Raw genomic sequence first — 21,930 nt, 5'->3', positions numbered from 1 at the left:
AGCCTTTTGGTTGATATTTCTTAAAAAGTTACCGATTGAACAGGTTTTAATTCAGAGTCCCCTGAGGATGAGATAGATGAGTGATGGTAATCAGATATCTTCCAATTTGCCCAGGGTTAATAATGTCCCAGGAATCTTTGTTGTATTCGGTTGTTTAATACAGTACTGCAATTTATTTCTATCCTGTTTGCTCACAGTTCTATTTCAGTTACTTACTGCATGATCAGTGCATCCTTTTTAACACAGTTATCAGTTTCAGTTATTACTGTTTCTGTTTGCGGTTTTGGTCTAAAAAATGTAAATCCAACCCTTATTTTCCACGTGCTAAAATAACAGTAGTCTTCTAAACTGGCAGAGAATTCTGCTTCATGGGGCATTATTGATATCTCAACAAAAAAGGATTCCGCTGTATGCATCCAATTTCATGTATAATACAATACAAAATTACATTTGTGATGCGTCTTTCGGGTCGGGTCGGGGGGGGGGGGGTGGGGTGGGGGAAGAGGGTGTTGGATCAGGGATGGTGGAGGGCAGAGAGGGTAGCCGAAGGCACAGACAAAGAAGGAGCGGTCTTGAGGCGTGCCTTGAAGGAGGCAAATGAGGGAGTGACGCGAATGGAATGTGGGATGGAGTTCCAGAGAATGGGGCAGAGAGGCTGAAACCCGTCCGCCCACGGCTTGGGCCTTCAATCTTCATAATATATGTGCAAGTACAAATGAGCAGAAAACAGTTTTAATAGGCATATAAAGCAATTGTAAAATTGAACCGTTGGCCCGTATTTCCTTTTATAAAACTGTAATAATTCTGCCATTTGGTTCGACTTTCTGCCATTTGGTTTGACTTTTTGAACGATGAGTCATGAGATACAGGGATATGATTTGATCAGCTTTCAGCCGTGGACTCCTGTCATTTTGCCATAGAACCCTGTTGCACTGAGGAGTCGGACCCCATTATAACAGCCCATGTATACAGCGGATCTGTGTGAAGCACAATTGCACCATGTTTTAGAGATTGCTGTAATTTGCAGCTGAAGCTAGTAACTGACCTTGGATTACTCGATGCTGACACTGAGTGTCCAACATTGGAAAGCATTCTACAGTACACTCCTGATAACTCCACCCCATTTTAACTTGTCACAACTACTTAAGTCACCATGCCTTTAATATCCTGCCCATTTCCCATGCAAAATGTTAATAAGGTACTCCCCTTAACACGTAATTGGTCGCATTAGAAATTCTTACAATGTAAAATAGATCAGAGAACTCGTCTTATAAGATGGTATCTTGCAAAGCAGAGGTCTCCTCCATATCCTGTGCCTGGTGAGGCGTCTCGGCGGAGGTTGGGCGCGAATGCTTAGATGCATCATAGAGGCCTCTAATCTACTGGAGGGCCTATGACAGGAACATACGGGATGCCGTGATGCAGCCCTCCAATAGACCTGAGGTCTCTGCAATGGATACGAGCGTGCATGCCCAACCTCTGTTTCCTGCCCCATATAACAACAACAGAATTATATTTGTACAGCACCTTTCACGTCAGGAGGATGTGAATACAGTCACAAACACTCCTGAATCACACAAGCCCCTACTCTATTGGAGGCCTTGAGATTGTGACACAAAATGACCATGGAACGGTCCTACCAATAAACCAGAAACTTCTGCGATGCATCTGAGCATGTGTGCCCATCTTTATCGAGCATATGCACCAGTCCAAGCACTCCCTTGCGGCCTGGAAGGACTTGTGCCTAACTCGCCACTCCAGATAACTCATTGCTGAGCTCTTTTCAGAGTTGTTGTTTTCCCCTGGAGTGAAAAATTATCTGGAGTTTACTGTATTTCCTAGTATAAATACTTTCACCATGACCACAAAATAAGTGTCTCACTGAGAAAACAAGACATTGTTTAAGGTCCATCTCAAGACCTACCTCTTTGACCATGCTTTTGGTCATCTTTTTCCTTCCCACCCCTAGCTAGGGTAACTAGTCATTATTGTTAAGCACTCCCGACATGAAAAGTGCGATACAACTTTGTATTGAATTTTACTACACTTTGAATATAAATTGATTAAATAAGCTCAATTAGAAAACATACATCAAAATGCTAATATAGTTTAGCAATAAACTACTGGATACTGAATGTTATTGAATTATTATTGAGATTAGCCGAATCGACCAGTGATCTCTATTGACTATGTGTCATTATGAAAAGAGAGAACACACTTAATTATTGCCCACTGCCCAAGTTTGTCAGCCTTGTCGGTGCAGAATATGTTACACAGCATGATCAACATAGAAAGCATATACACTTATTTAAAATGTTCCAAACTCAGCATTTGTGAATATTGACAAACTACAAGTCAAATAAGATGTATTTTAAGAGCCCTACAAGGTTCCATTAAGTATATCCATAATGTACATTACTAGTAAGTAAAATATAATATTTGAATACAACTGGACATAAAATTGCACTTATACTAGGTAAAGTTTGCTGTGGATTCTTAATACATTTTTTCTGGTAATTCAAGAGGTTCACTAGAATTCAGCATTCCAGAAAACTAGCTTGGAACTAGTAACTAAATGTATTTGCTACAGCTAACCGCATATTTTCAAAGGTTTGGGGCTTTGATGCCAAAAGTACTCAACAGTACAATAGCTTCAATCACTTAGAAATGTTTGTCACTATATGCTGGAAGGCAAATACAGCTCCAGAGTCAAAGAAAATTCAAACATTTTTGAAAGAATTCTTGTGTGGCACTAATAAACTTTTCTCAGTAGCACCCAGGCTCCAGATCAGATAACTCATCAGGCCTAATGGTACACCTCTGTTTGACACAAAAAATGTGCAAAAGATTAACCTGATTGCATTTGTGTATGTATTATATGACCATGTCAATCTTCGGAGTTCTAGGTTGCAACTAATTTCCAACTGGCTAGATTTCAGCCGTTTGCATACAAATACTGTCACTGCACTTGAGATGTTTTGACATCGTTTAGCATTGTGTCAAATGGAAGGATTATTATTACTGTATTAGAATCATCAGAATATCAAAGCTAATTTGTTCTTGTAGCTGCCTGCACCAAAATGGACAGGAGACCTACATGGCAGTGAATAAAATGCAAAATATTTGCAAAACAGAATAGATAAACAAAATATATGAAAATTGAAAGTAGGGAAAAGAAAAGAGAAAGGAAGACCTAACAAACAGAAATGTTTTAGTTCTATATCACAATAATTGGCCCAATCTGAGGAATGAGGAATTATTACTGTAACATTATGATCTGTTTGTGTCAGATTCAAACTGAAAACCCCCAAATGATTGGCCAAGAAACACTAATATCCATTGACCTGAATGCGATTCAAGGCTAATTCCTATCTGCAGGACTCATACTTAATAAAAATGGATAAAGAAAATGCCAGCAGATTTTGAGTTTTATTGTTCTATATTCCAACTCATAACAATAAATTGGTGGTGAAATTCACAAGAAGCTGTTCTACTATTCCAACCAATGTTTTGTCCTCATTTTGTCACTTTTTTTGAAAATAAAACTGGGTAATGATAGTTACAGTTGAATCACTATCAAAACAAAGATGAAAAAGAAATCTAGTTTTCTAAAACTACAAAAACAGAGCATGTTGAGAACTTCAATATCTGAACACAGGCAATATGGTTTATCCAAGGAATGGTTTTGCTGGAAATGAAGGTTTATGGGAAGGAACTGTTGGCATTGAGTGCAACAAAACGAGTCCGCCTCCATGCTTTTCCTGTCTTTCTCTCCCTCATTTCCAGTCTTGTTCCCCTCTACATGTGTCTTCCATCTCCCGGTGGGTTTGTTAGCTCTGTGTCTCACTGTTCATCTTTCCCTTTCAATCTCTTACATTCACTTGCTCTTTCCCATCTCTTCCCTTTCACACTCAGTCACACTTTATATCTGTCTATTCCCTGCATCTCCTTTTTTTGCAAAATTCACTCTTACTATTAAGCTCATGATTACCTTCTCTATTCCCCTCTCCGACCAACCATCCTTCTCCTGTTTTCCCATACACACCACATTTTAACAAAATGAAAATGTTGTCCACTGCTGGCACTTATTGTGCACATGCAATTTCAGAGTGAGCATGAAGCACAGCTGTAACATCTTATCCTTTCAAAATAGACACCACTAAAAAGTCACTTCCCTGCACACTGCTCATGTCACAGTAGGTAGGAAGCACTGCTTATGTCAGGTAAGCCAAAGTTCTTCAATGACAAATGCATGGCATTGGGCATCAGGTCTCTTGATATTGATACCGATATCGAAAAAAGAGAGCAATGAAAAGAAATGGTGTGCATGTAAAAGCGAAAGGATGCTTTTATATGGTCAGTGATTTTTTTTTCTAAAAAACGACAGGATGTTTCTTCAAGACAAATTGAATACAACAGTTTCCTATAAATACAGTCACTACACTTTAAAGTTAAATCCTGTGAGAATTTTAGGATGTCTCAAAAAAGTGATGAGGAGCTACATCAAATGTAAGGATTATTATAAACAAAGAAAATCTGAGTTTAAAAATGGTATCTTGGCATCAGTTTAAAAACAGGTTAGTTTTCCAACCTGCTAATTCAAAGTGGGCAACCACAGAAAATTACTTTCCCTACTTTCTACACACAGCCACATCTCTTTACAGTATATTCTGTAAAGCACTTTGAGATGTTTCAAAGATGTGTTAAGTGCTGTATGTGGTAAGGACTGCACAATTGGCTGCCGCATTTACAATCAATTCACTTTACCGTATATTCTGTGAAGCGCTTTGAGACGTCTCGAAGACGTAGTAAGGCACTATATCAAATGCAAGGATGATTATTATTATGTAAAATGCAAAGATTATTATTATTTTCAGACTTCTTTTTCAGGTGTATGACAGCTTCTGAAACTGATCATCATGCTTAAAGAGCATCTAAACCAGACTGAGTTCCACATGTGTATTTCACACATGGAAATTTCCCTAGCTGGAATGGAATGTGCACTTGCACCCTGGAGGGACTTGCCCTGCGTACCTTATTATGAGAGTGCAGGATGGCGAGAGCCAAAATTTCAGGATATCAGAGTGTGTGTTGGGGGTACTGCTGGAGTTCCACCAGCTAAACTTTGCCACTGAGAGCACTGTGGCAAGTTTCCCGCTACTTGTCCAACTTGCGCAATCCAGCCATTGAGCTAAACTGGCTTGTTTTGTTATCAGCAATACCTAGAGTACCATAGACCCTGGCTTAGGAACTGGAATACTGACACTGCCATGGTGAGCAGCACAGCTCAAAATAAAATGTGCGAGAACACTGACACAATCTTCCAGCTCTCAGCTCCAACACTCATCCCTACCCATTGAATGAGGGTTCTACCAGTGAAGCTGAAGAGCTCATCGGCAGCTGCTTACCTCTCTGCATATCAATGAAGGTGAATACCGAGCCCTGATTATATGAACATATGTTCGCAAACCTGGATTCCAGGTAACAATTTCTGGCAGATATCATTCCAAGTCTCAAAGTTTTCTCATCAGCTGCCCATTGATAATGATATTACGATCTTGGATGCAAAATCCAGATTTTTTTAAAAACTCTGTATTGTAGCGTTAATCTCATAAACATCACAGACAAATTAGCTTTTTTAAAGTATTAGAATAGTGATAGTATTAGAATACACTAGAAATAGTTTCCATAGACCTGCGGGCAATCTAAAAGTTTGCCTGCCTCACAGTTGCTTTTTAAGCATTTTATTTTTCTCGATTTTATAGTATTTTGCTTCACAAGAACTTCACTTACCTACAATTTGGCAGAGATCTGCACATTCACTACTCTGCTGCTACTTATTCTCATGTAATTCAAAAATTATTAGACCCCAACCCCCTCATTTTTAAAAGTCTTACATTTGTATTTGAAGGCAAGCTAAGACCTGGGACAAGAAGTTTTAGGTGTAAATGTTTCAAATCTGTGAATAGAGGTGTAATCTTACAAAGAATCTTACAATTACAGTGCACTCCGTATAATTGCATGGAGTTGAAAACAGACAGAAGCCATTGCAATTATACTGGGTATGCAATTATCAATTCATCAGTGGCACCACTTTCCTTTCACTCTCCTCACTAACTGTCTTTATACCTCTCGCTCCTTCACTCTTCCTGTCGCTCTTTGTGCTGCCTTTTGTAATATACACAAAAAGGTGCCATACCTGCACCTCACATGGTCATTTCCTCAACCGTTACAATTAGACAGGTGTGCATGAAATCAATTATCTTTCATTCACTTAAGCAAAGTTATGCAATTACCTGATATGCATTGTGAGTCCTGTAGTGTATTCATCACACCTAGGCTCGACTATGCCAACTCCCTGCTTGTCGGCCTGCTTCATGTACCCCGCCTCGCCCGCCCCACTATTGGGGGCGAGGCTTCAGCCACTCTGTCCCCACCCTCTAGAACTCCATCCCGGAGGCCCTCCACCTCGCCCCCTCCCTTGCCTACTTCAAGATCCGTCTCAAGACCTTCCTCTTCGACCGTGCCTTCGATCACCCTCCTTCCCCCCCTGCCCTCCACCCTCCCCAATTCTGACCCCCAGCTCGGGTCCGCAACACTGATTGTCCAGCGCCTTGGAAGTTCCTCCTGATGTGAAAGGCGCTATACAAATGTAATTTTGTTGTTGTTGGATACCAAATGCAAGGATTATTATTATTATTGAGCAGAGTGCAATACCATGCAAACAAATAACAAATTTTCAGTTCCTAGAAATTGCTATACAATTAAATGGATATCCAAAATGCAATTAGGTACAAAAATTGGCATTGCTCCTTCTACCCACTAGTAAACCCCATTGTTTTTTTATTTCTGGGCAGCCAGGAGCCTACGACTCTTAAAGACTCCTGTTTAAGAGTCTCCAATTTCAGATTCTGACAACTCAAAGAAGCAGTTCCTGTTTGCCAGTTTTGGAGTGCACAATCCTTTCACTGGGTGGTGCTTGTTGCTGTGGAAGAGAAGCAATAGAATATCCCATTTGCGTTTGACTGAACTGAATTGAAAATAGGTGCAAACTGCATAGGTCAAAGCAATGAAAGATTCCATGGTGCACATTGGGCTACTTGTAATACTCCTATTGGAGTGTGGTATTACATTGGCATTGCTCCTTCTACCCACTGGTAAACCCCATTTTTATTTTTGGGCAACCAGGAGCCTACATGTGGAAACCATCAATTAAGATGTTTACAAATAGCTTGGAAAGTTTTCAACACCCAAGTGGGAACGAGACATACTGCAATCAACAACCCATGAGGTGTCAGCCTGGCTCAGTTGGTAGTACTGCTTCTGCATAAGAAGATTGTGTTGGGACAACACGCGGAGGTTGAGAATCCATCCTTGGCCGCCTCCTCTTTCTGATCTACATGCTCCCTCTTGGGGATGTCATCCGCAGACATGGGGTCCATTTCCACATGCACGCAGACGACACCCAACTCTATTTTTCCACCTCTCTTTGGGAACCCCAGTCCCCTGATGTTCTGTCAGTCTGCCTGTCAGATCTCAGGGGCTGGATGTGCGCAAATTTCCTTCAGCTGAACGTTGACAAGACGGAAGCCATACCCCTTTGGCTCTCGTCAACGTCTAAAATCTCACGGCTCTCACCTCCTCCACCTACCCGACCTCCCCTTAAAACTCTCCGAACCCGTACGCAACCTTGGCGTCAGGTTCGACCCCCAATTATCCTTCCTCCCCCATATCTGATCCCTCACCAGCACCGCCTTCTTCCACCTCCGACGCATCGCCCGCCTCCGCCAATACCTCGCTGAAAGGAGCTGAAACCCTAGTCCATGTCATTGTCACTTTTCGGCTGCACTATTCTAACGTCCTCTTCGCCGGTCTCCCATCCACTGCCATCCATAAAATCCAGATCATTCACAACTCTGCCGCCCGCATCCTCACCCACACCAAACTCCGCTCCCCGATCACCCCAGTCCTTGCCAGACTGCACTGGCTGCCTGTCCCAGAGAGGATCGACTTCAAGATCTGCACCCCCCTACCTCTCTGACCTCCTCTCTCCTCAAAACAGTATCCGTTGCCTTCGTTCCTCCGGGTCTGGCCTACTCCTCATCCCCCGCTCCACCCTCGGTGGCCGTGCCTTCAGCCACTATGCCCCAAGGCTCTGGAACTCCCTTCCTCACTCCCTTCGCCTCGCTCACTCTCTTCCTATTTTCAGGTCTCTGCTGAAGACCTTTCTCTTGGACCGCGCCTTTGGTCACCTTCCTCCCCCTCGCTCGGCGCCGGGATCCGTTACTATAAAGCACTCTGAGACGCCGTCCGGGGTGGAGGACGCTATGTAAATCCAAGTTGTTGTTGTTGAGCTGAGAGAGGCAGTGCAGGAGGATAGAACATTCACACTGCCACCCCCCTCCCCCCATCCATGTTGGGACTTTGAACTCAATCGTGACACTCCAGTGCAGTGCTCGAGGTCGTTGCATTGTTGAAGTTGACATAATTTGAATGAAATGTAAAATTGAGGTCTGTCTGCTTGCCCAGATGGACGTTAAAAATCCCTGGACACATTTCAAAAAGGGAAAGGATTTACTCATGATATCCTGGCCAACAATCCCTCAAACGTAATTGGTCATTCACTTCTTGTGGGGCATTACTAGTAGTTCAGTACCACAAATTAGCTGCCACCTTCACCTATAAAAATACAGTTACTGCTTTACAATAAAATCTTATGAGGTACTTTTGAGATTTCCCCAAAGTGAAAGGGACTATACAAAACAACTATGTTTTCATTTATTTATTAATTCCCCGAAGAATAACTTTGTCTCTTGTGTGTTATCAAGTCTCCCCAAAGAGAATTGACTCAAGATTCCATTCCATTTGACCCACTTTTCTTTCTCCATAGATGCTGCCTGGCTTGCTGAATGTTCTGTGATCTCTGTTTTTGTTTCAGATTTCCAGCATCTGCAGTATTTTGAGTTTCAGTTTCCATTCTTCCCTTGCCAGGAATGTGACTCAGAACAAGTCTGACAAAACAAAGTGTCGCAGCTTACCGCCTCTACAAACAGACCAGTCAAATGTTTGTCATCAGTCAGTGCAGGTCATCAGACATTTCCTACAACATTACATTTGTATAGCGCCTTTCATGTCGAGAGGACGTCCCAAGGCGCTGGGCAGGATAGGACTCACCAAGGATCTACAAAATCCCATTCAGCCTTATATTACTAGTCAGCGCTTCTACATCGTAATGTCAATCACAACTGGCGACTTCACAAGGGCGAAACCTTGGGCAAGTTTCCTTACTCCACACAGAGCCTAATAATAATCCCTCCAAAACCAAAAACAATAATAAATTGGTCATTTTCAATCTACGACTGTTTGTGGGACATTGCTGTGAGCAATTGGCTGCCGCGTTCGCCCACAAATATACAGTCAATTCACTTTACAGTGTGTTCTGTGAAGCGCTTTGGAACGTCCTCCCGATGTGAAAAGCGCTATATCAAATGCAAGGATTATTATTATTATTACACAGATGCGCAGTAAACCTCCCACACTCTAAAAAAAGGTTAACTTCTTCGTCATCAGATTTCCGCCATTCATTTCCTGCACACCCAGGAAATGGTCGCCTGATGACCCAGAAGTTGGCCTTTACCCTGTGGGAAGCTGGCTGGTCTGCATGACTAAACCGAACTCGGGTCTATAGGAAACTCACATTATAAGCAAACCAGTGTTATAAGGAGATGCTGAAATATCTGCACTTAATGTGCGAGTTACTGGCTACAGTACTCCCGACCATAGTCAGGAACACATACTGTAACCTATCAAACTATGATACCACTAGTTGGAGCTGTGAAGCTTTAGCAGTTGCTCCTTAGCATTCCACAAACTAAACAGAGTACCCGCAGAATCCAGATATGAGAATAGGTTGGCAAACTCTCACTTCAGGTACTGCCTTCCAGCAACTCACAGCTTCAAAATTTCGCAATCAGTCTTTTAACTCAACGTATGGCTATACCAAACCGAGCTTTTGATGGCTCTGAAGCTTTGAAAGTTTCCTTAACCAAAGGTTTCAAGGAGTGGGAACCTCTGCATTCGGAACAAAACTGGAGCCGATGTAAATAAGAACTGCGTCCAGTGTAAAAACTTCAAATGTGTTTTCAGGTATCAGAGCAAAAAAAATTGACCTTCACACAGCCTAAATAATTTAATATTTTAGATGTACTATAGTTCTTGTCTGTTATTAAAACTTAAATGTTTCTACAGTAGCTGTCACTCTATTACCAGTTATTGCCACACAAAAACAATCTCAGCTTCATTCCTGATTAAGTGAAAAATCCAACGATCTCACTGCGATTCAAAAACTAAAATATGAGCCACTCAGAAGTTAATTCCTCACAAATGTACTGCCATGTTAACAGGTTAGCAAATTTTAACATATTTCAGAGAACATTATTTTAAAAGTATTAGTAAATGCAGCAGCCTATAGTTAAAATGGATATTACAGATTATCCAGACAACCAAATACTGTAACACTTCAATGAGAGGGAATGCAAACTGCATTTGAATGAAACGCATCAAGTGAAGTAAAAAGATAATGTTAATATTAAACTCGGTCACCATATTACTAGCTTTGAATAAAACAATATTGAATGCATTAAGCTGAAAAAGACAAAAAAAAGCCACAATCAACAAGAGGTTACTAATTCTTGCAATGATCGATTTACTATATCAATTCATTTTTAACTTTCATAAGCAGAAAAAGTTAAATTCTCAGCAAAAGCTAAAAATTACCCTTTACTTCAGTCGGTTGCCCTAGCTGTGAAAGCAGAGCTGCTGTCTTCTTATCAAGCCCAGGATCAGGTTCTAAGTTGTCAGTCAGGAAAGCTGTTATTCAAACAGGATGAACAACATTTTGCAGGTTCCTTTTCTCTCTCTGTTTTCTACCCCCCTCCCATGCAACTCAAACCATTTCATATTTCAGTTAAATTAAATAATGGGCCACATGCATGCAAAGCTCAATGGCAGGCTTGTGAATATCTGTAAAACTATACTGCAGTTTTTTTTAAAAAAGCACTAGGATACCTGGAAAGAAGGATTAGGACCTGGAAAATATGCATGTTGTACCCACTTGTGAAAAAATATCCAGTGCAACAATTCTAGATCCAAACTCCTGTTTGCAAAAAATCTTGAATTATTCAATATCAAATCAGTGATGGTTGGAGCAGTTTCAGATGTTAAGAACACAGAAGAAATGTCTTTGTTTGAAAAGCATGGTTTCTTCACCACCAATTTAGCAGGTTGGTATTAACACACTACAACTATTGCAGCAGTCTATATGAACTATTTTGGCAGATGAGGCAAGAACGAGCAGAATATCTCCCCTCTTTAAATCAGACACCTTGAGATTGGATTCTGATGACAGGAGAGCCAGAGATATTATAGTCCAGCTGGACTTCCCAGGAGGGGAACATAGGATTTAAAAAAAAACAATACTGCAAGTACTTTCTTACAGAACAAATATGTCAACAATTTCAATTAAAACTGCAACAGAAAATATTCTATAGAGCGCTTTGAAAACTGTATACACTGAAGTGTTTAGTTTCAAAACTGAAGCTGTATCAATTATACTGACACCAATGCCTTTAATTTACCGGTACAATAACAGTACCAGATTGAAAATCCATATATAAACAGTCAGCAAAACAATTTTGCGTCAGAGTTTTCTACAACACATTATACATCACAACGTTATGCTATTTTTTCAATCAATCCCCGAGTTAGTTAGGTTTATAGGACTATTCAACAACGCAACTTTAGAAGCAAATATCAACTTGCCCCACATCCCATTAAAAGAAGCCATTTACAAACACATTCAGCACAACCAGTCTGAATGCCCAGTTATCTCCGAGAGCGTGAATCATATGTCACAGTGAATCCGATCTCCTGAAACCCCACGTATAAAGGATTGCCGAATGGTTCTCGGTAGGAAGTTTTGTCCTGTAGCTCAGTGGTTAGAGCACTCGCTTTGCAAGCGAGAGACCTGAGTTCAATTCCAGTCAGAGGGCGATACCTTGGGCAAGTTTCCTTACTCCACACAGAGCCTAATAATAATCCCTCCAAAACCAAAACCAATAATAAAATTGGCATTTTCAATCTACGACTGTTTGTGGGACATTGCTGTGCGCAATTGGCTGCCGCGTTCGCCCACAAATTTACAGTCAATTCACTTTACAGTGTGTTCTGTGAAGCGCTTTGGGACGTCCTTCCGACCTGAAAAGCGCTATATCAAATGCAAGGATTATTATTATTATTATTATTATTATTAAAACTTTCTAAAATGCTGCGCGTTTCGTCCGCGTTAGAGAGAAGATTTTATTTCTTCCAAATAAACGGAATGCGCCAGGAAGCCTCCCCACAAATCAAGCGAATGAGCCCAAAGCCCCCGCAGTGTGAAGGCGTTTGGTTAGCAACACAGTAAAACAGAACGCTGCGCCAGTTAAGTTATTCACCCACAGCCCCGATTCGGTTACACAACTCAATTTATTTACAAATGGAAATAACTTGAGAGCGAATAAACAAAAAGTGCAGCAGCAGCAGCAACAGCAGCAGCAGAGTAGGGATTTGCAAAATCACTCAGAGGAGGTCGGGTCGCGCGTTTCATAACCGCTTTATTACAAGAAGAAGAAGAAGAAGAAGAAAAAAAGAATAATTCGAGGCCTAGACAGCTCATTAAAACCTCGGAGCGGATTTTAATAAGCCTTCCCCCCCCCTCCCACACCCACACTGCCGACAACCCCCGTCGTTTGCGCTCAGGGCAGCGAAACAGCAGCGGCGGGAAAGAAAGTAAGCGATGAGGAGGAGGAGGATGATGATCCCCCCCCCACACACACACACACACACACACAAACTCCATCGGGAAAAAAAATGACACCAAACGCACACCTCTTGTTATCACATCGATTCGCGGCTAAACATGAGGGGCGTTCCTTCGGCGCTTTAAAAACAAACCCTCTCTTTCGTCGTATTCAGATTTTAATCCCCCGCTCAAAACCAGCAGCACATTTTTTTTTAAAAAAAATCAACATGTTGGCTTTTTTTTCCCCCCCCCCCACCCCCACCCCTCCTCGGCCGTTTTGTGACCGGACCGCATTTCCCGGTCTCCTCCTCCCCCTCCTTCTTCTTCTTCTTCTTCTTCTTCTCCTCCTCAACAACAACAAAAAAAAACCCTGAAGAAGAAAACATTTTCCTCTTTCTTTCCTCTCCCCACCACCCCCCCACACTCGTCTCTCTCTCTCTCTCTCTCCCTCCCCGTTTCTCTCTCTCTCTCTCCCTCCCCGTTTCTCTCTCTCTCTCTCCCTCTCTCTCCGTCTCTCTTCCCTTCGGGGGGGAGGGGGAGGGGAGGGGGGTCTTAAAAAAAATCCCGAGGTTAATATTTGATCCCGAATTAGCATAGAGCGGTTTTGCATCGGTAACAGTGAGGAAGAGAGGAGAGAGAGAGAGGAGAGTGTGTGTGTGTGGGGGGGGGTTGGGGTGGAGGGGAAGAGAAAGACAATTTTATATCAAATAAAATCTAAAACGCCGGGGTTTACTTTACACACACACACACACACACACATATATATATATTTTTTAAAAAACAAAGTCAAAATCGTCCTTGCTCTCTCCTTTCTCTTTCTCACTACGGCCCCTCTCTCTCTCTCTCTCTCTCTCTTTTTCTTTTTTTCCTCTCCGTCTTTCCCCCCCTCTCTCTCTCTCTCTCTCTATTTGTATTATTATTATTATTATTATTATTATTATTTTCGGTGAGGAGAGAGCGAGAGAAAAAAAAGAGTAGCGTTCTTGTCCTCCGCGTAACGTCTAAGTGTCGTCGGCGTGTGTTGTGTATGTATATATATATCTATATATCTATATAGATATATACGCGCGTGTGCGTGTGTGTGTGTGTGTGAAAATATATATATATCTATATATGTGTGTGTGTGTGTGTGTGTTTTTCTTATAAAAAATTTTCTCCCCGGCGGAATGCGCCTCTCGTCGAAACGGCCGAGCCCCCTCGGCTGGTTCCCCGAAGCAGAAACGCGTGCATTAAAGTTTTCTTTTCGCTGGCCCCGCAATCAAATACAGTAATAAGGCAAAATAAATTATGCTAAATTGAAATATGAATATGTAAAATTAGAGCCATTACCTGGCTTTTCATCTTTGGACGCTCCATCCGCCATTTTGAATATCAATTCGCTCGACCCGAGATCCCTTGCGTGAGAGAGCGGGCGGAGGGGGTGAAGGAGGGGGGGGGAGGAGGAGAGAGGGAGGGAGGGAGAGAGAGAGAGAGAAGGTGGGGGAACGCACACACAGAGAGAGAGAGAGAAAAAGGGGGGGGAGGAGTAGAAAGAGGAGGAGGAGGAGGGAAAAAGACTGGAAAGAGACGAGAGGAGGAGGAAAAGAGTGGGAGTGGGTGGATGGGAGGGAAGGAGGGAGGGAGGGAAAGAAAGAGGGGGAGGATGGGGAGGGGAGGGGAGGAGGAGGGGTGGGGGGGGGGACACAGAGGGAAGGGGGAGAAAAAGAGTTGAGGAGGAGGGGGGGAGAGAGGGAGGGAGGGGAGAGGGAGGGAGGGAAGAGAAGGAGAAAAAGAGGGAGGGAGGGGAGAAAAAGAGGGAGGGGGGAAGAGAGGGAGGGAGGGGGGAAGAGAGGGAGGGAGGGAGGGGGAAGAGAGGGAGGGAGGGGGAAGAGAGGGAGGGAGGGAGGGAGGGGGGAAGAGAGGGAGGGGGGAAGAGAGGAGGGAGGGAGGGGGGAAGAGAGGGAGGGAGGGGGGGGCAGAAGAGAGGGAGGGAGGGAGGGGGAAGAGAGGGAGGGAGGGAAAGAAAGATGGGGAGGGGGAGCCACGCGGAGGAGGAGGGTGGGGGGGGGGGGGAGACAGAGGGAAGGGGGAGAAAAAGAGTTGAGGAGGGGGAGAGGGAGGGAAGAGAAGGGGAGAAAAAGAGGGAGGGAGGGAAGGAGGAAGAGAGGGGGAGGGGTGGAGCGAAGAGTGAGTGAGTGTGAGTGAGTGAGTGAGGGGATGATGGTGGAGGAGAGGAGGGGAGAGGGCCGACGCCGCCGCCGTTTTGCTTTTAAGTTTTAAACGGTTTATAAATGATGTTTTTTCCTGTGTGTGTGTGTGTGTGTGTGTCCGTCTCCCTCTCTCTCTCTCTCTCGGGCGGGAAAGGGGGGGAAAAAAAAGCCAAACACGTTTTTTTTTACCATCTCACACGGGCCCGAGTGGCCGAACCGTCATTTATTGGAGGTATTTTTATTTGTTCGTTTTTGAAAAAAAATAGCACGAGGTATTATTTATTTTTTTTTACCCGCGAAAAAAAAAGACATTTAAATCTTTTTTCTATATCTATCCATAGATATATATAATATATATACAATATATATCTCTATCCATAGATATATAATATATAATATATATCTATGCGTATCTATACGGATATATATATATATATGTGGACGTGTGGATATATACAATATAATATATATATCTATATGGGTAGATAGATATTATATATAATAGATATTATACATAGTGTGTCTAAATGGCCGCTTTCAGTTGCTCGGACTTGAAATGGACAAGGAGGGTTTTCTTTTTACATGTCTTTAATATGATGTCTCTGGTCTCACGCGCGCATACGTCACCCGAAATAAACTTTTGTGCTCGAACGTGATCCCGTAACGGTTGCCGCGGGGGCGAAATATCTGCTGTTTCGGGTGATGCTGTTCGTGCGTGCGAGGAGAGGAGAGGAGCTGCTTCATCTGGACATTGCTGGGAGAGGAACCTTCTCTCCTCCCCCCACCCCACCCCGCCCCGCGCCCCCAACTCAACGCTACTGCTTGTTCGCACGCCGCGAGTTTAGCTGTGGTCCAAGTCCGTCGGTTGTTTCAAATCGTTATTGATAATATTGACCCCCTTATTTCCTTCTGCAGAACTCGCTCTTCCCCCTCCCCCCCCCCTCCCAACACCACCCCATCCCACCGCCTTGCCCCTCCTTCCCCGTGCCTTCACCTTCCCTCTCGACTCTCTACCCCCTCCTCGCTCCCTCCCTTCCCTCCCCTCACCCTGACCATTTCCCCCCTGCTCGGGTCCTGACCCAACTGTCCAGCGCCTTGGGACGTCCTCCCGACGTGAAAGGCGCTCTATAAATGCAATCTTGTTGTTGTTGTTCCCCTCTTCTAGATCACGACTGAAGAACTTCCTCTTGAGCCTTGCTTATGGTCACCTCCTCTTCCTCCACCCCACTTGGAGGGGAGGGTGATGAGGGATTGGAGCTGGTGGTCAAGTTATGGTGGGTTGTGCAGCCAACACTCATCGCGCTCCCTCTATCTCTCTTGACTGTTAGTTATCCAGGAATTCCATCGAGTTGATGAGGAGGGCAGCGGTGGAAGAATGGGGCTACCAAATTTTGACACATTTCTCATCTTGAATTAAGTCAGGAAGCTTACATGTCCTTACCCCCAACCACCTGCTCCATTAGCTTCTACGTTTCTCCCATAAAATACACAGTCAATTCACTTTATCACATAACAAGAAGACACAGATTTAGAGATGCAAAGGCCTACTTCAGGACAGATACCAGATTTTTTCCTTACCTGGAAGGTAATTAATGCTTACAGGATATCCTGTTAAGTGTTTTCAATGATGTGCTAAGGTGCTATATCAAATGAGAGAATTATTGTATTGCTCCTGAATGAAGCTGAGGTAATGTTGGGAAACATACATAACCATCTTTTTTTCTTGTGATTTCCCTTTTATATTATGTATTTGTTTCATCCTGTTGTTGCAGGCCCTGTTACTGCTCCTGCTGGTACTTTGAAAACCTTTTTTAAAAAGTACAACTACCCTGATTATTCAGTGAGTAAAGGCATACCCGACAGTAGCACTAAGCCATACAGACATGACAGAAGGGAAGAAATGATCCTGGGCTACTGATTCCTGTTCAATGATTCCCTAGTGCAAATTTGTGAACGTGGGTGTTGGTTAAAGACCTAAAAAATTTGCCTACACTTGCTTTCTTGGCATGGATATGAACAATGGATGCTTTGGTGAATTTCTGGAGCGCTGCCAGGACTTGTTCAACATAAGTGTGGAGAAAATTGGCAAAAACAAAATTGTGGGTACTGAATAAGCCAGTGACATGACAAAGCCTGTCCACAAGATAATAATAATAATAATAATAATAATAATAATAATAATAATAATAATAATCCTTGCATTTGATATAGCGCTTTTCACGTCAGGAGGACGTCCCAAAGCGCTTCACAGAACACACTGTAAAGTGAATTGACTGTATATTTGTGGCGAACGCGGCAGCCAATTGCGCACAGCAATGTCCCACAAACAGTCGTAGATTGAAAATGACCAATTTAATTATTGTTTTGGGTTTTTGGAGGGATTATTATTAGGCGTGTGGAGTAAGGAAACTTGCCCAAGGTTTCGCCCTGCCTGGAATCATAAAATCAACTTGGATAAAGAAGACCCTTAGGCCCACTTGATTTCATCACTCCAGAACACACCCTACTGTCTTAATGTCGCAATATCAAGCTGCTTTTTAAACAAGTCCCTGTTCTGGCCTCAACCCCCTTCCTGACAACCAATTCGTGGAGTCCTGTAGCTCAGTGGTTAGAGCACTCGCTTTGGAAGTGAGAGACCTGAGTTCAATTCCAGGCAGGGCGAAACCTTGGGCAAGTTTCCTTACTCCACACAGAGCCTAATAATAATCCCTTCAAAACCAAAAACAATAATAAATTGGTCATTTTCAATCTACGACTGTTTGTGGGACATTGCTGTGCGCAATTGGCTGTCGCGTTCGCCCACAAATATACAGTCAATTCACTTTACAGTGTGTTCTGTGAAGCGCTTTGGGACGTCCTCCCGATGTGAAAAGCGCTATATCAAAATGCAAGGATTATTATTATTATTTAATTCCAGTCATTAATTACCTTCTGGGTAAGGAAAAAACCTTCCCTGATCTATCCTGAAGTTGCCCTTTGCATCTCTAAATCTATGACCCCTTGTTGTACTGTCTTGGTGTTGTGTAATATAGCATCAGTGTTGAAAAGAGTAAGAGATAACAAATAATTAGAGTTGGGTTCATCACATTTCGGTTTTAAAAGCCTGTAAGGAAGGTGAATGTAGGAGGTAAGAAGATTCGTAGTTTTAGTTCAGTGAAAGAAAGTTTGATTTAGTGATAATGTTTTTTTATTTGAATGGCAGGAAATGAAGAGCTTGTAGGACAACATATTTGAAGCTTGGGGGTAAAAGAGGAAATTTCAAATAATAATGACCATTGTATGATTAACAAAACAAAGACCAAGAAGTTATGATAAGAGAGTGGGAGGTTGGAGGCCAAGGTTGGGAGAAGGATCGCCTACCAAATGGCAAGTCTTCTTCAGTCCTATGTTGGAATGCAAAGGAAATGGTAAAAAAGCTTTCGAACATGTCAGTGCAGTGTTGACATCTCTAATGAACTTAGACTTTATGCAAAGGTAAGAGTTCCAGAGGAAGAAGTATGTTATTAGCAGGAAAGAGCACAACTTGTTTCTTGGAAGCAGCTTCAGCAGTAGGGAAGATGCAAGAGTTTCATTTGTGATCAGACAGATAGTGAATCCAAGAATATTAATGCATGAAGGACTTAAAGTGAGAGATGGAGGCTGTTTGTCTTTATGAGTGAACCAAACAGTTGAAAAAAAACATTATCTTGTTAAAGGTGAAGGTGATGTATTGTGATTATTTATGAGAGTCTAGAAAGTTTGGTATTCTTCCTGTTGGAGCAGAGAAAGTTGAGGAATGAAAGGGCTTGTGAGACTCATGAAAAACTTTCTGTTGGTAGGGATTCAAGGACAAGTTTGTCTCTTGGGGAGTCAAAGGAGGTGTTCAAAACAATTTCTCCCAGTGGGTTGTCAGAGTATGAAATGATTTGACAGGGATGACTGTTAAAACAGTTAATTGGGCTTTTACAATAATAATCTCACATTTTATATAGCATCTTATCACATCATCGATGCTTCACAGGATTTTAAAGTAAGTGTTGTGACTGTGTATTTGTAGGCAAACATGAACATTATTGGACAAGTGCAAATCAGAGGAAGGTATTAGCAAATGAGGAAAGAGCAGGGAATTGGGTTTAGGTTGGATGGATTCTTGCAGGAGCAAAATAATGAGCCAAACGGCATAATACGTTGCACATTTCTGTGGATCTTTGGAACAAAGGTAATTTCAAATAATATAATCTGTAAGTGGTTGAATATGTAGTGATTCATCAATACATTTCAAGAACTGTGCCAAAATGTAAAGTTACTCATCTTAGCCAATTTTACAAATACTGTACTGGATCATCTGCAAAATATACTGCAATTACACTTTACAATAAATCCTATGAAGTGCTTTGAGATGTCCTCCTGATATCAAAGGCAAATGCAAGCATAATGATTATAAAAAAATAATTTCAAAGAAAAACACTTGCACACTAGATACTCCTAGTTGCCTTCTACAATTCCTGAATACAAGAAGAAGATTACATTTGTATAGTGCCTTTCACATCGGGAGTTTGTCCAAAGGCGCTGGACAGTGTACAGCATTTCAGACCCGAGCTGGGGTCAGGGAGGGGAAGGGGAGTGACCGATGGCATAGTCGAAGAGGAGGGTTTTGAGGCGGGACTTGAAAGAGGCTAAGGAGGGGGCAAGACGGAGTTATTGGGGGATGGAATTCCAGAGGTTGGGGGCAGAGGGGCTGAAGGCTCTCCCGCCAATGGTGGGGCGGGTGGGTCGAGGGAAGTGGAGCAGGCCAGAGCCAGTTGAACGGAGGGAGTGGGCGGGTTGGTAGGAGGTCACAGAGGTAGGGTGGGGCGAGGCCATGGAGGGCTTTGTACGTGAGGACCAGGATCTTGAACTGGAGTCTCTGAAGGATAGAGAGCCAATGGAGTTGGAGAAGATGGGGTTGTGGAGTTTGATGCAGGAGAGAACATGGGCTGCAGAGTTCTGGATTATCTGCAGCCTGTGGAGGGAGTAGTTGGGAAGGCCGACGAGCAGGGTGTTTGCATCGTCGAGCCTGGAGGTGATGAAGGCATGAACAAGAGTTTCAGCGGCCTGAGGGGCTTCCATTCATAGATGGAATACATGGCTTCCATCTACGAAATTTCAAATTACCTGCAAAGTTTTGATAATAATAATAATCCTTGCATTTGATGTAGTGCTTTTCACGTCTTCTCGACATCTCAAAGCGCTTCACAGAATAGACTGTAAAGTGAATTGACTGTATATTTGTGGGCGAAATTTGATGAAGGCTACAAACATCTATTTATTTCATACTTTGAAGTTAGATCTTATATAGGCTGTATATAGTACATACATTGTGTGTAGAATATTAAAAGGCCTAAAAATGTATAGTGTTATTATTTTACACAGGTTTTTATATGCTTCCAGTTTTCAGCTAATTTGTAGCAAGCTATAACTTTTTTAATACTCTAAAGTGCACAAACATTTCAAGCACTTTACCGCTGCTTGTGTTTCTGCAACTATTGTGGATATTACTTATTGATTACTAATAAAAACAGTATAAGGATTCTACAAATGGGGATGAAAGCAATTTATAGCAATACATTTATACATAATTTTTTACATGTCCATTAGAAAAATAGTTTTTAAACTAAAAAAAACTTGTAATCTTTTGGAATTGTGAAATTACATTGTTGTGCACAAATTGGCTACTGCATTCGCCACAAGAGACACATCACTTCACAGTATATCCTGTGAAGTGCTTTGTGATGTTTTGACGACATGATATGGCACAATATCAAATCCAATAATTTTTACCTTGTAGATTCCCGCTATTTTTGAACTCACAGAAAAAGACTGACATTTATGTACAAATGGCCAGGTGAATTCAATAACTAACAAAGAAATAGGAGGGGGGCGGGGGAGTCTCAGTCAAGGGGCCGCTTGCTGATTGTTCTGTGTGATCTTTCTTTTAAATTCCAGCTCAGAAGTTGCTTTTATTCCCATTTAAAGTAAGTTAATTGGAAGCGCGGTTGGGTAACAAGTTTATATGCCACACATTTGTAGGACATGGGGTCACTGCACAATTCCAAGCATAACAAATTCTCAATTTTAGCTGAGTAATCCAGGAAAAGCTAGGTACAGTACTTCCCATGGAGGAACAAAAAGGTCAGTCATTCTTGGCCATTGTTATGCACCTCCTAATACCTGGTTAAAAATAGCATTGGGGTTCATTTGATTCTGACTGCCTTTTGAGCCATAGAATGAGGCATAGTACTTTATTACTGTCAAGAATACAAGAAAAAGTCTCCTCTTTCCCTGCCCTATTCTAAATTGAATACAATAACAAACCACAGCCTGATACCTGTTATGTGGAAGTTTGTTTTACAGCACAGTTTGGAATTCTTAAATTGGACCAAATTGAGATTTAAAAAATAAGAAGACATTGTGATCTACTAGTCGGGGAGAAACAGACAACATATGTTGGGTGGAGTACCACATACCAGGTGAAATCACCAGAATGACAAAGAAATCTGGGGATAGCTTTTGCTGAAATACAGATTAGTTCATCATTCATTGTTGATACAACAACCCATTGTCAATATTTACTAATATATACAAAATCTTTATGTTGATCCACAAGCAAATTCCCACCATTGAGATGAAAAACAGTAAGCATTACCTGCTAACAGCAAGACAACTTAAAGTGTATGTTCCATGATCTATGCAGGGAGAACATTTCTACTGTGAAACAATGCACAATTAATCTTTAAAGTGTAATATTTTGCATTAATGTACCAGTATTAAATTTCGAGGAACAAGTGGCATAATAATATTTACTTGCATAAATCCAGAAATAAAAAATACTGTAATTGTCTATACTCTTGCATTCTTTTTGATCTGTTCATTCTACAATAA

General features: G+C 42.1%; 1 protein-coding gene across 5 annotated transcripts in view; it reads right to left on the bottom strand.

Annotated features, from left to right (window-relative positions):
- LOC103180154 (POU domain, class 2, transcription factor 1) overlaps nt 1–14,269 on the bottom strand; it is a 67,269-nt gene extending 53,000 nt beyond the window's left edge. For all 5 annotated transcript variants that reach the window (XM_007895828.2, XM_007895833.2, XM_007895834.2 and 2 more), the window contains exon 1: nt 14,171–14,269. In XM_007895828.2, coding sequence (XP_007894019.1) covers nt 14,171–14,204 — 34 coding nt within the window. In that variant the 5' untranslated portion in view covers nt 14,205–14,269. The remainder of the gene's footprint in view (nt 1–14,170) is intronic.
- Nucleotides 14,270–21,930: the final 7,661 nt, after the last annotated feature.

The sequence above is a fragment of the Callorhinchus milii genome, unplaced genomic scaffold (genome assembly GCF_018977255.1).
Source record: "Callorhinchus milii isolate IMCB2004 unplaced genomic scaffold, IMCB_Cmil_1.0 Scaffold4, whole genome shotgun sequence".
In the NCBI taxonomy this organism is placed as follows: Eukaryota; Metazoa; Chordata; class Chondrichthyes; order Chimaeriformes; family Callorhinchidae; genus Callorhinchus; species Callorhinchus milii.
This window is presented reverse-complemented; position numbering and strand designations above follow the sequence as displayed.